This window comes from Galeopterus variegatus, unplaced genomic scaffold, assembly GCF_000696425.1.
Source record: "Galeopterus variegatus unplaced genomic scaffold, G_variegatus-3.0.2 Scaffold193, whole genome shotgun sequence".
In the NCBI taxonomy this organism is placed as follows: Eukaryota; Metazoa; Chordata; class Mammalia; order Dermoptera; family Cynocephalidae; genus Galeopterus; species Galeopterus variegatus.
In genome coordinates this window covers 257,281-272,760 of record NW_007726304.1, presented here as the reverse complement: position 1 = coordinate 272,760, position 15,480 = coordinate 257,281, and the positions used below count along the sequence as shown (strand labels likewise).

The 15,480-nt window shown below is 33.9% G+C and overlaps 1 protein-coding gene across 2 annotated transcripts in view; it reads right to left on the bottom strand.

Moving 5' to 3' along the window:
• Nucleotides 1-1,452: 1,452 nt before the first annotated feature.
• Nucleotides 1,453-15,480, bottom strand: part of ECHDC1 (enoyl CoA hydratase domain containing 1) — a 45,830-nt gene continuing 31,802 nt past the window's right edge. For both annotated transcript variants that reach the window (XM_008564965.1, XM_008564959.1), the window contains exon 6: nt 1,453-2,007. In XM_008564965.1, coding sequence (XP_008563187.1) covers nt 1,599-2,007 — 409 coding nt within the window. In that variant the 3' untranslated portion in view covers nt 1,453-1,598. The remainder of the gene's footprint in view (nt 2,008-15,480) is intronic.

The following is a 15,480-nucleotide window of genomic DNA, read 5'->3' as shown; positions in this document are numbered from 1 at the left end:
TATTTTGTGTTTTCCTTACCAGTCTTCAATAATAGTCTTAACACTCTGGAGTAAATGGCAGACATAGTAAACACCATTAGTAAACATGCACTCACTTTATACAAAATGTTGTATATCACAAAATCCACTTTTATTGGGCAGTTTTTATATCTATAGCAAGATACAGAATATTGCGTTAACATGGTAATCTAGAATTTGCCTCTTAAAAAAAAGTAACGTGCTTGCTCATCAGTACTTTCAAGACACTGTGGTCACCAACCCAAAGATTTTAGGTCATCAACTCTGCCCAGTCCCAACCAGTTCTGTACTTGTCAAATCCACCTTAAAATCATACAGCCTAGGCTCTAAAGCACTATAAACATAGTACCCCTAAGGTACTAGGCTCTAAAGCCCTATAAGTATAGTATCTCTAAGGTAAAACTCTGTTAAGGTGTGAAGTATTTCCTTTCTGCACAAGTTTAATAAACTTAGCTTTGTTAAAAAAAGTTTATTTTACTATTGTTTCCTAACAAAAAAATAGGATCATGTTGATAAAGCATATGCAAGTTATTTTTACTATGATGCTCAAATGTGAATTGAATGTTACATTAGCAAATAAAAACTGTCACTACTTGGAAATGATCTTTTACCTCTTGTGAAAGGTTAGAATTGGGACTTAATTCTTTGATTTATAAGTTTTTAAAAAGCATATATTTATTACTGGGATGATCATAAAAGTCAGAGTTGTATATTTTTATTAAATTAACTTTTAAAAGATACCTAGTTATAAAAGGAGAAAGGTTAGCTGTTTTTCAGGAAAAAAATAGAAATCCGATGTAAAATGCAAATTTATGTTGCAGGATACTTCATGAGTCCCTTTGAGTAGTTTCAAATTTTAAAACTACATTGGCAGTAGTATTTATTACTAGTTTGGAAATCCCAGGTCACACGAATGGCAAATTTGTAGAGTCAGTTGACTTTCCCTATTACGGCTTTCACTAGTAGGTTATTTAAAATAGAAAACTAATAGAAAACATCAAATTAGCCTCCAAATTTGTAGAGTGTAATAGGGTGTATTTTTTTTTTTAAATGAAGGGCTATTTCCCATGACTTTTATTCCAGCAGCTTGGAACAGAAGAAAATGATTGATCATAACTTTTATTTTCTTGTCCCCTGATCCCTGTCCACTTTTGTTCTTTAACTCCAAGGTTCAGGCAGTTATTTTTGTAAATTATTTCCAGGTAAGACAGAACAAAAATCTTATGAAAAATAACCCAAGGAATAGGTTTTGTGTAGAAGCTTTTCCTTTTAAACACTGATCTTTGGTTATAAGCTAAGAACTATTACAGGAATGTAGAAATTGATAGCAATAATTTTTAAGCCAAAAGCGTTGTATATTTTAGCCAAATGTTCCAGATTACTTGGAATCTTTACTTTACAAATGATTATTTGGTAAAAAACTAGGTCAACGAGTTCAGATATTCAAAAAATTATTAAAAACAAATTTGAATACTGGTCGTAGCCTTCAAAGTCATTCTGATGTGCATATTTAATATCATTTAACTTTTATACATATTAATCATTGGAGCTTTACTTGTACATTAGTATTTTTAAAAACATTATTTATTAAATTTTCCTTTCCTGGCTACAGCCTCTAGATTTGCAGGTCCACCCCAAACCGTTCCCAAAAGATCTCTTTCGTTCTGTAATGCCTCCTCTAAACATAGCTCTTTGCCTGAAGAAACACATTTTTTCAAAGCTCGGATTACTTCCGGTGGCCCTTTGATGAACTGCTTTAGCCACTCTTTTGCCTCTTCTAGAGATTTAGTTTCATCTGAAGACTGCAAGACCTCTTCGACCATTCCTATGTTTAAAGCTTTTTGTGAGTCCAGTTTGAGGGCCCCACTTAACACTTTGAGAGTTTGTCTACTTCCGATTATTTCAACCAGCCGGGAAGCGCCACCCCAGCTTGGTATTATACCCATCTCCTTGTGGACAAATCTGATCTCACTCTCTGGAGTCATTAACCTGCAAAAGAAAAAAGAAAAACTTGTAACTACACATATATGCTATAATCAAAGTACTACTACCCATTCGTGATCTGTATAAAATCACAGGTAAGTAGTGTAGTGGATTGAGTTATGTTCCCCCAAAACTCACTGAAGCTTGAATTGTGCTGAAGCTTGAATTGTGTTGTAGTGGATTGAGTTATGTTCCCCCAAAACTCACTGAAGCTTGAATTGTGTCCCCTAAGTTTTATGTATTGGAAACTTAGCCCCCACTGTGACTGTTAAGAGGGTGGGAAATCGTATTACAGTAATTGAAAGGTGGAGCCTTGAAGAGGTGATTGGATTATAGGGCTGTGCTGTGGTGATTGGATTAAAAATGGTGGTCAGGGGTGTGGTTCTGAGGGTTTTAAAAGAAGAGGAGACTGTCTCCCTCTGCACTCTCTGCTTCCACGGTCTTGCAATGTGAGACCCCTGGATCACTGTCACCACCATCAGGTGGACTCTGGATTTCCCAGCCTCAGAAACTGTAAGCAAATACATTTTGTTTTCTTTATAAATTACCCAGTTCTGTGTATTTTGTTATAAGCAACAGAAACAGACTAATGCAGGTAGATAAATTAAAAACTGAATGTTAGAAAATGTGGCTCTTTCATCTACAATTTAATTTGCTACATAGTACTTAATACTTCCCTTTGAAAAAAATATCAACACTTATGCTGTGTTTGCTTATCCTTTACTTTACAAATAAGAACCTACTCTTTATGTTTTTTTCTAAAAGCCCAAAGTTTATCTTTCTAAAGTGAGTGGCCTAATGAGAAACCCTGGATCAAGTGCAAGTGTGGGAGTAGGATATGTTAGGTGCATACCATGAAAAAAAAACCATATTCAGTTAAGGTCCTCAGGAAAAAAAAGAAAAATTGGGGGAGAGGGGGGTTTAACCTAGCATCTATCTACAAATGTTTACTAAGAACTACCAATGCCAGGTGGTGGTATAGGTGCAGACACTACAGGAGTGACCAAAATAAAATTCTTGTACTCAGGAGCTTACATTCCAGTTTGAAGAAAAAGGTACTAAACAATATGAGGGTACTTTAAAAAGTTTGTGGAAAAATAGAATTAAAGATAATATGAATCTTAACATGAACTTTTGGAAGTACCCTCGTAAAATGTCAGTGGTGAGAAGTGCTTAAAGAAAAATAAAACGGGCAAGGAACTAATGAATAAGGAATGTGTGTTGGGGATGTGCTATTTTAGATGAAGAAGGCCTCAGCATATTTGAGCAGCTACCTAGGGGAGTGAGCAATGCAAAAATCTGGGGAGATAGTGTTCGAGTAAGAAGGAATTGCAAGTGCAAAGGCTTTGAAGTAGAACTACTTAGTACCTTGGGAGCAGGCCAGAGTAACCGTAGTAGAGGAAGCAAAGGGGGGATGAAACCAGAGAAGTAGACTTAAAGGCCTTAGTAAGGAGTTCCAATTTTATTTTTTAAGTGTGAAGTTATTTAGAAGAGGTCAACCAAGGGATTAATATCTGACATTTTGAGGGTTGCTCTGGTTGCTGTATGAAGACTTTTTATTTAGCATTTAATAGCACTTATACCAATTTAAGGAACATTGTTAACTAATCCTCAGAACAACCATATGAGGTAAAGTAATATCCTCATTTTACAGATGGGGAAACGGAGCAGAAGTTAAAGAGCTCACTCAAGGCAATACAGCTATGGCAGAGCCAGGAGTTAAATCCAGACACTTTGTCTTTAATATGTGCGTGCTTAACCTCACGGTACACGCAGTAGTTAGCTAGACAAGAGTAGAAGCAGGGATACCAATAAGAAGATTGATAGGGGCTTGGGTTAGACTGATAGCAGTGATTTCCTACAGTAGGGGTTCATTTTCCTCAAACTGTGGGGTGATTAATAAGCAAATGGAACAACAAAAGGGAGTTAATGCAAAGAAATTGGTGGGCATGGTGAAAGGCTTCACATTTGCCAGTTAAATATTTGTATATTATCAACAGACTGAGCAAAGCTATACTATTTAGGAAATGCTGCCTGTGAGGTTTATTTTGACTGCATCCTTCAATGATAAGCTTTCACTACATTAAAACCTAATGTGCACCAATATGTCTGAGTTTTAATTTTAAAGAAAAACTATTGCTTTCAAACTATTCATTACAGAAAAGAAGACCTCAAGCTAATTTGGCTTTCCAAAGTGTTAAATGTTAAACTGCAGGTGATTTGGTTCTATTAGCTCCCAGAACAGGCTCGGTCTTTGACCCTTTTTAATCTGGAGAAACATCAAGTAGAGGATTCTGACAAAAACCTATTTATTAACCCACTGGGAAACCTCTTCACAGCTGTGAATTTCTACAAAAGAAAATATGCCTCAATTACGAACAATTGCTTCCAGAGGCAAATAGCTATGAAAAAAGTAGTTTTCAATAAATAATTTTTAAATGGGGAACAAGAAAGAACAAGTCTCAGTAGAATCTGAGTCTAGCCCCAGATTGTGAGAGGAGTACTACCTTGTTATAATAAACAGAAAACAATTTCAAAATTAAGGAGGAATAGAAATTACAGAAATAATGTCCAGTAGCTTTGCACAGAGGAGTATTGTTAATATTGAATCCAATCCTATAAAACTTTTCAAAGAATGAATTAAATAGCTCTTATTATTACTTAGCTCTTATTATTCTGAAGACTTATGAGAGACTCAGTTTATATAATCATATTAAACTCTTATTTTGACAAGTAAAAGAACTGTAAGTGTCTGCTGTTTGTTAGTGTAATCATTACCGGCAATGTTTACCCTGACATCCTGGTAGAGAAGGGATGAAATTAATCAAATGTAGATATGCTTCCTGTTACTGTGTGGATGGAACAATATTATAGAAAAAACTACACATTACTGGGGAAAGAGTGTCACCTTTGACAAGTGATGGAAAGTCAAGTGTTCATAATACCTGGAAGGACCATTCAGTGTGCTATTTACTTTCTGATGAGTTAACTATAAGTTTCAGGTATTTGAACAAATGTACTCGAGAAGAACAATTTTAAAAAGAAATAATATTTTACTAAAATATGAAGTTATATTAGTCTGTTTCTGTTGCTTATAACAGAATACCTGAAACTGGGTAATTTATAAAGAAACAACATTTATTGCTTACAGTTTGGGAGCCTGGGAAGTCCATAGTCCAGGAGGTGCATCTGATGAGGGTGTTGTTCATGGTGGATCTACAGCCATGTAGGGTATTACATGGCAAATGGCTTAAGCGAGAGAGTGCTCCCTCACTCTCTTTGTAAAGAAACATGCCCATTACCATCAGAAACATGCCCATTACCACCCATTAAACCATCAACTTATTACTCAGCGAATGGATCAATCCATTCACTAAGACATGGCCCTCACAACCTAATCACCTCTCAAAGGCCCCACCTTTCAATTTCCATAATATGATTTCCCACCCTCAACACTTACAGTGGAGGTTAATACATGAACCTTTGGGGGACACAATTCAACCCATAGCAGAAGTTTTTAATAAATGTTATATAAGAAAAGTAGTTTTAAAAAATATTTATTATTAAACAACGGTACTTCTAGCAAACTCTGTGAGAAAGGATAGAAACACATAAACACTTGGATTGGGAGACTGTACAGTTTTGATGTGAAGCACATAGTCTCAGGAGCCAGATTGCTTGGCTTCGAGTCATAGCATGGCCACTGGACTGGCTGCATACTACACCCTGTAAAGTATAGCAAAGGAAAAATTCACATGGTATAAGGAGGATGAGGAGATTCATTTCCAGGTTTTAGGAAGTTATTTAACATCTTTGGGCCTCAGTTTGCTTGTCTATAAAATAGGTATAATGATAGTACTTATGCCATAGAATTGAATATTAAATGAGTTAATATATCACAGATACTTAGAACATATATACTCCACAATTCTTTTATAGGTAATCTCAGAGGGACCGTGTCTGTGTGTTTAAAAAAATCAATGTAAAATTGTCTGCCTCAACAATATCTACAGTAGAACATATAGTACTATTGATAATTTTATTTGGAAATATAGAAGTTGTCATATTTTGTAGCCTACCACATATTAAACTTTGTGTACTAGCTTTTATTATCATTCAGTTGACCATATTGATGGGTAGGCCAGGAAAATAACAGTATTTTGGCTAGAGAGGTAATATAAAGTTGTTTCCTGGAATAAAATCACTCAATCTCTAAAGTATTCAAGCCAAAAGAGCTATACTCACATTGTGAAACCCAGCAAATTATACTATACTATCCTTCCTCAATGTTGGTTATATAAATGGAGACTACAAAACAAATGCAATGTTTATACTTCCAAATAAAGGTAGAAATAATGTTGTGTTCTACTATAGATATGGCTAACACAGCAGATTTCAAGCTGATTTATTTAAAAACAGACACTTATCCCTCTAAGATTTCTTAAGGAAAAATTTTTAAAATAAGTAACTGCATAAATAAAATTTCAAAGAAAGCAGTGATGTTACAAAATTAACTAACATGATGTCACAAATTTAAAGTCTGGAATCATTGATTTAAATAAACTTCAGTTTGGGGCTAGAAATGGCTAGTCCTTTTACAATTGCATTATTAACAACCAAAGACAACAGAGCAAACTATGCCGACATGGGGAAGTATGTTATACAAAGTTATATAATTAGTAACAGCATCTCTGACCACAAATAATACTTTAAAATAATGCCTTGAACATAAATACTTATTTGTCTGCACACATACTTTCCTGGCACCTTCTCTCTTATGCTTTTTAGCTGCTATCACATCACAAGACAAACTATGGAAAATAGAAGGGAAGAACCGAACATTCTCCCTATAATCTCACCTTTCTGACTTTCAATTCTCAGATGATTGGCTTCATGAGGTTCCATTCATTTTATGCAAAGAGATTGCATGAGTAAGAAGGTGTACGGTTGAAACAGTGAAAATTTTAATTTTGTGTGCATGTGCGTGTGCGCACTTGGTGGTGGTAGAGTGGGAGAAAGGAGCTAACGGGAAAATGTTTTGTGATATTCAAGTGTGCTTTTAATATCCAGTTAGTAATCCTAGCATGATCAGAGGTAGACTTCCTTTCTTTTATTTTTTTTTGGTGGCTGAATGGTACAGGGATCGAACCCTGGACCTTGGTGTTACCCGTACCACACTCCAGCCAACTGGACTAATCAGCTAGCCCTGAATTTTCTTGATATCACAGGCTCTAAAATAAGAATTTCCAAGTAATGTGGTGGTAACTACAAAACAGTAACACGGGCAATGTGACTGCTTCCTGAGGTGGGCATCTCATATTCAAAGAACAGGCACTTCCAAGTCCACATGGAATTAGTTCTTTTGGGAATGTGGGGGGTGGTATGTGTCCATGCATTTATTTGGGTTTGTGCAAGTATGTGTATTATGCATATATTTTGCCTTTTATTTATTAAGTCATATTTTAAGAAAGGGGCCACCTGTTACAGTAAGTTCCCTTGGGATAAGCATGTCTACAGCTCTCTTTCTTTGTAATATACTTTGAACTAATGTGTAGCAGCTGGAAACGCTAATACCTGGGCAGAGAGTTATTTATATTCATGAAAGCAATGTTAGAGATTGGAAAAAATTAGATAGGCAGGTTTTAAATTGCATAGTTGAGAATTTTATTTCACTAGGGAGACAGATGATTAAAAACGTTTTTCATCTGGTGTATTAACAGTTCAATACCCCAAAAGAAAAATGGGAAAAGGAAATGCAGACAATTCACACACACATACACACACAAATCAATGAGTATATGAAAATTTATGCCTTACCAAAAATCTCTAAAAATGCAAATTGAAATATAATTTGAAATATAATTTTTGAAAAATTATAATTTTGAAATATAATTGAAATATAATTTCAATTTTATAATTTCAAATTTATATTTCAATTTAAAATTGAAATATAGTTTTTGGTTATCAAAATTAGAAAAAATCTTTTAAAAGATTACACTCATTATAAGAAAGGATGCTCCCAAACAGACACCCATTTACTGATGGTGGTAGTATAAATTGGTAGAATTTTTCCTGGAGGACAACCTGGCAATATGTGTCAAAAGCTGTGAACATTTTCATACCCTTCGATTAAATACTTGTACTACTTACAGGACTTATTTTTAGAAAATAATCTGAAATATGGATAAAGCCTATGCATAAGGTAGTTATCAGAGCATTAATTAGAGAAAATGTAGAAATAATAGGACAGAATAGACAATGTATCAGCAGACCCAACTACATGTGGAAAGGTAGGATATGATAAAGTGGTATGTCAAATCACTAGAACACAGAAGACCTTTTTAAAAAACAGTGTTGGGGGGCCGGCCCGGTGGCGCACTGCTACAGTGCGCTGCTTGGGAGCGCGGCGGCGCTCCCGCCGAGGGTTCGGATCCCACATACAGACCGGTTCCCGCTCACTGGCTGAGCGAGGTGCGGGCGCAACACCGAGGGTTGCGATCCCGTTTCCGGTCCGGTACGGGCGCGACACTGAGGGTTGCGATCCGTTGCCGGACACAAAAAAAAGACAAAAAGGAAAAAAAAAAAATAGTGTTGGAAGAAATAGCCATTTGAAAAAAAATATATATGAGCGTACTTCAAAAAGTTCATGGAAAAATAGAAATAAAGGTATTATGAATCTTTCTATGAACTTTTTGAAGTACCCTCGGTAAGATCCATTAGTCAAACCATACATAAAAATAAGCCCAAAATGGATTAGATACATAAATGTAAAATGCAAAACTATACAATCACTAGAAGAAAATGTGAATGAATTCCTGTATAACCTGGGTGTATGGAAAGGCTTTTTAACTGCCACTCAAAATCCAGATGCCAAAAAAAAAAAAAAAAAGGATTGATAGATGTGACTACATTAAAAAAAAAATGTGAAGAAAGAAAGAAATTAAAACTGAACTAAATGAACCAAAGTATTTCAAATGAAATCATACCACAGAAGGGAAAACAGCAACAATAGTGAACTAATCCAAGTAACTACTGAACACAGTGCTTTAGGGTCTCAGAAATGCATCACTAGGTGATTTTCCTGTTGTGGGAACATCATAGAGTGCACTTACACAAACCTACATGTTGTAGTCTACTACACATATAAGCTATATAATATGGCCTATGATCCCCAGGCTACAAACATGTTACTGTACTGAATGCTGTAGGCAATTGTAACACAATGGTAAGTATTTGTGTATCCAAACATATCTAAACATAGAAATTTTTCAGCTCCATTATAATTTTATGGCACCACTGTTTTACATGTGATTTGTCACTGACCAAAACGTTACGTGGTGCATGACTGTATTATACTTTGATTATTTATTCTGAGTCTGGGAGAAAACAATATAAATATGTTGCAAAATAGCAAAATGTTAAGAATTGGTAGATATGAGGATAGTATAGGGAAGTTCTTTGTATCATTCTTATACCTTTTCTGTAAGTTTGAAACTATTTCAAAAAAAAATAAAATATACAATTTCAGTTTCTCTCTTGCACCAAATTCAACAGAAAAAATTAAATATTTAATATAAACTTTAAATATATATAAAATATATATAAAATATAATTAAATATAAACATGTAATTAAAATGTTTACATACTTTTGATTGCCAAAAGCTAAAAAGCCAAGCAGTCTTTTTGTCATTTCCTATTTTCTGAGAAATTTTTTTCTCCCCTTCCCCACATTTTTTAAGAATGACTGAAATTAGACAAAAAGTAGAATCAAGGAATAAGTGTTCTAAATACCTCCGAAAGAGCATTCTGGAATCTTGAGCTTGAAACAAATCTAAGAAACCATACTATAGTTATGTTTAAAATAATTTCTTTACTAGAGAAACCTCTTTTAAAATTAGGTATGTAGGGGAACTATTACTAACATTTTCTAAAAAGTATCTAAAAAAGATAAAAATACAGTTAACAAAGTTAACTTAGAATAACAAAGTTACCACTTTTCACTGGTAATCATATAGGAATATAAAAGTTAGCAGCAAATCTGGCAACTGTGTTCTCTATGCCAAGCCTGTATGTGCTAGGTAGAATGACTCTGAAAAGATGCCCATTCCCTAATCCCTGGAACCTGTGCATGTGTTGCCTTACGTGGTCTAAGGGACTCTGCAGATGTAATTAAGGCTACATCCTTAAAATAGGGAGATTATCTGAGTGGGCACAATCTAATCAAATAACACTTAAAAGCAGAGAACTTTCCCCAGCTAGAGTCAGAGAGAAGCTGCTTGGGTAAATAGGAGAGATCCAAAGTGGCAGAGGGACTTGATCCATCACTGCTGGAGGGGGCCACATGGGAGGCATAGTAAGAAATGCAAGCAGCCTCTAGGAACAAAGACTCAACCCCAGCTGATAGCAAGGAAACAGGGACCTCAGTCCTACACGTGAATGAAACTGAATTCTCCCACTTGCAGCCTGGATAAGCCTGGAAGTGGATCCTTCCCTGCAGTCTTCAGAGCTCAGTCCAACTGACACTTTGATTTTGGCCTGGTGAGACAAGTTTTACAGAAACCAGCAGAGCTCAGCCAGATTTTGGACTTACACATCTGTGAGACAATAAATAAAAGTTGTCTTATGCCACTAAATTCGTGGTAATGTTCTGGCAGCAATAGAAAACTTCTGTACATATAAATATTTTCTTAATTTTTATTTCACTCTAAATATTTTTAATTTGTCAAGGCAGATCAAAAAATTGGAAGCAAATCATTTTATCACATGTGTAGCTTTTCATTTTCTCATATCAATTTTGCCACTAAAATGGAAACATAATGCTTGAAAGACTAGATTCTGAACATTAAGGAATGCCAATTTATACTCACAAGCTAGTCTGTTGCTTTAAAATATGCTTTTAAAAAGTCATTTTCTCTTGAAATGTTTTACATGAAAATTATAACTCAATTATAATGCAATTAATTATGAGGGTCTATATACGCCAAGTAGGCCTGAGTGTTTCCAACATGTATATTCATTACATCTACTATTGGCTGGTGCTTACAGGTTTCTTGGAGAAGTGGGCAGTGTTAGAATGCTGTATGAGCTCATTTCTTTTGTATATTCTTATTAAGTGTATCTCCATCTGCTGAACTACTTTCCATTGGTAATGGAAGAGTGACATGGATGAAAATGTCAGTTGAGTGAATTCCAGGCAATTCTCCAAGGTAAGAAAGTTAAACAAGCTAAAAAGGGCCAACATATATACTTTAAAAGGAATTTATCTTTAGCAGAATGCCATGAAAGCTTTTGGTGTCCTTTTGAAACAAGCAGATATTCTGTAGTTTGTCCCGTAGGCAATACTGTCTATTAGCCTCTAACTTTTAAGAACTCCATAGTTGCTTCTGGAATGTGAGTTTTAAAAGGCCTGAGTAGACTAGGACAGTGCTTTTCAAACTTCAATAGTGAAGAATCAGGGGGTTTTTTTGTTTGTTTGTTTAATGGGGATTCTGATAACTTTATTTTTTTTATTCCTATATTTATCATTATACAATGTAATCATTTTTTGTGGCCCTTTACCAATTTCTCACTAACTCCCATCCACCTCCTTTTCCCACCTCTTGTGGCCTCAGTCAAGATCAGTTCCTTCTTCATGCTTTTTTTTTTTAATTGCTAATCAACTGTGGTATTGGTAATCAAAATTACCAATAATTCTGTAAAACATAAAAATGTATCACTAGAAAAATGAAACAAAAAACCGAGACATAAAGTTTTGTGAATGGCTATGTCTAGTGGTGTATGTTGGTTCTAAAAATATGTTTAATGAAGACACCATTTATAGAAGAATTGGTCCACAAATGAATATGTTTTCACTGGAAACTGCTCTGTGAATACATATGGTATATTATTGAATGTATCTGATAGACGGCAGTATCCTTAGACATTTCATAACAACTAAAATTAATTATTTAATGAGGCTCAAGAACAGATTATAATTCTTTCATTTTAAGATTAACGTAACAAGGCAATTTAGCAGTATGAAAAGATTAAATAATTTCTGCTTATTCTTCCTGTGATTTTTGCCTTTTGTCCTAAGCCTAACTATGACCAAACACAGATGAGTAATGAATATGAAGACAATGCAAAAGTCTAATAGGATGAACACCAGACCCTATGTATGTTAGAGTGTTCATTTTCTTCAAATGACATCTAAAAATTCTTAATTTGCATTTATTTTTGGGTAGCAAAGTTTTAAGTGTAATAATACACACTTGCATATAGCTTAGAATTCTTTAAATATATTATATATTTAAATATATATTTTATATTTATATATTGCATACATAATTATGTTTAAATTATATATTGCATAAGTATCTGTTTTTCAGCATAAAGTGAGGAAAGTCTTTAATCCTTTCAATACGCAGAGCATTTCCTATTTAGTTTAATATCACCCAAAAAATCAATTACTGTTTCCTCCTCACAGAATAAAACATAGCAGCATAATGCAATCTGCACTGATGACAGTAGAGGGCGCTGTCACATGAAATGACCATTTTTCATTGTGAACAAGAACCCTGCTCAATTAGGAAGTACTAATTTTCAAAAAGGCTAGAATCTCTGTAAATTGTCTTATACACCAAAACTATTTAAAAATATTTAGGTGAGTACAAAGTTACATATTTTAACTGATAAACTGAAAATTGAATGATAAATTATAAAAAAGAAGAAAAATATAATAATTCACTACTTTGAATTAATTAGCATACTGAATCTTCTCCATACTATTTCTGTGTGAAGTTGAAAAAGAAAAAACATAGAATATATTTGTTGTAGAGTACTTAGCTTATAAAACTATATAGGAAAGCAAGAAAGAAATTACCATAAAATTCAAGGTAACAGTTAACCCTTGGTGGAAGGGAGGGGGTCGTGACAGAGAAGGGGCAATTGGGGGGCTTTGGGAGTGCTAGCAATGTCCCAATTCTTACCTGTATCATGGTTACATATGTCCCAATTTTGTAACAAATTATGAAACTGAACATTTATGTTTTTTATACACAAAACCAAAGTATTGGTAGGCCTTATTAGAATTGTACCAGTAGTCAGAAGAACTGTCTTAAGGCGCAAAAGATTGTGATAAAATATTATGAATGTAGGAATATCTATTTCAAAAAAGCGTTCTAAACCAAGGGTCCATGTAAGACATTTTATGTAAAGTTTTCTAATATAGAATTCCTAGCTTTCATTATACTCTCAAAAAACTAGATCAGTGTGGGTCTATCATTCAGATACAGTATTAATATAGGTACAGCTATTTTAGAAGTAATTAAGTTTCAAAACTATTCACACAACATAAAACAAAGCATATCTAATACAAGAAGAGGAGAGTTTCTTGTTAGGGAAATGATTATCTTCACTCATGAAGTTAAAAATTCAAATATGCTTAAACCCAAATATTCTTTCTGATAAACATATAAATAAACAAAATGGCATTTCATTCTCATATCTCTATTTCTTTAAAAGATAAGTGATTGTTTAAAGCAAAAATATAATAATCGTGGATTTTTAACATGTAGAAGCAATATGTCAATAATACACAAAAGACAGAAGGGAAATAGAAGTATTTCAGAAGGTCCTTATATTTTATGTGCAGTAGCATATTATTTGAAGGTGGACTGTGACAACTTTAAAATACATATTATTAACCCTAAACCAATTAGCAAAAAAAAAAAAAAATGTATGTACGTGGTACAGTCAACAGTAGAGGTAAAATGGAATCATAAAACGAATCTAAAATCAGACCGAAAGAAAGGGTAATAAGAAGGAACAAACAACAGATGGGACAAATAGAAAACAAATACCAAGATGGTAGATTTAAACCCAATCATATCAATAGTAACATCGACTATATATATATGATGCAAACACTCTAATTAAAAGGCAGAGATTGTCACTCTGGATAAAAAAGTAAGACCCTAATACATGTTGTCTATTGGACTCTAAACAATGCAGACAGATTAAAATGAAAGGACAGAAAAAGATATACCACAGAAATGTTACTCATAAGAAAGGTGGCATGACTATATTCATATCAGACAAAATAGATTCTTGATTGGATCCTGGACCAGGAAAAGGACATTAGTATGATAACTGAAAAAATTTAAGTGAGGTCTGTAGATTAAAGTTAGTTAAAATTATTATTAGTTTAAAGTATTATATCAATGTTAATTGGTTTTGTAATTGTACTGTGACTATATTAACATTTGGGAAAACAAAATGAAAGGGAATTATATGTACGATTTTTCCAAGTTTTTCATAAGTCTGCAATTATTTCACAAGGAGAACCTAAAAACATTTTAGAAATTGAAAATTTCTGCTCTTCAAAAGACACTAATAAGAAAATGAAAAAGCAAGCCACAGGCTGGGAGAAAATATATTGTCACAGTATTTATATGTAACAAAATAGGTACTATATTTGACTTATATAGAGGACTTTTATCCAGAATACATAAAGAACTAGAATTCAATAACAAGTGAACATCCCAAATGAAAAGGGAATGAGTATAAAAACATGCCAGAATGTTACCACATTGGCATTTCTGTAAAAGAGAGTAGAATAAGGTAATCTTAAAACTCTAAGCAAAAATATTATGTGTACATTGATGTGTACTTTAGGTTAAGCATTATGATAAAACCTATATATTCATTATCTCATTTAAATCTATCTATAAATATTTAAGGACAATACTTCCATTTTATAGATAAAGAAAACAAGGCATAGAGAGGTAAAATAGTTACTTGCTTAAAGCCAAATAGATAAAAGTAGCAAATTGGGATTGAACCTATCTGTCTCCAGATGTATAAAATGTATAAACCCCTACCTACTAAGACTGACAGAGAGGGAGAGGGAAGGAAAGGAGGGGCGGGGGGAGGACGGAGACAGGCAGAGGGAAAGGAGGAGGAGGGGGGAGAGAGAAGAGGGGAAAAGAGAACAAATTCTAAATAGGAGAAATGAAAAGAATATTATCACAGATCCTAAAGATATTAAAAAGTTATAAAAGAATATTATGAACTACTTTATTCCACTACATTTGTAAATTTATACGAAAAAGATGAATTCCTAAATTTACCAGAACATACACAAGAAATAGACTCTGGTTGATCTTTACCGTTTTGCCATTTTCCCCCTAATTATGCTATTTGTAGTGTATTACCTTTTGCATTATAAAGAAGCTCAAGTGTGTAAGCCAGTACAGATTGCAGATCACTGTACTGGTTTTCTTATAGCTGTGCTACTAAGTCTTGGGAATGGTGCTGAGAAAGCAGTTTCAAGCACATGTAAAGCATTAGATTCTGCAAAATGTCATTCCTATATAGTATAGCAATAAAACACTGAAAATAATTCTAGGGACTAAAGAGTTGGTCCCAAATAACTTTCTCAAACTTGATTCCCTTGACTGCTCAAAAGCTCCACAAAGTTGCTATAAATCACAGTAGAG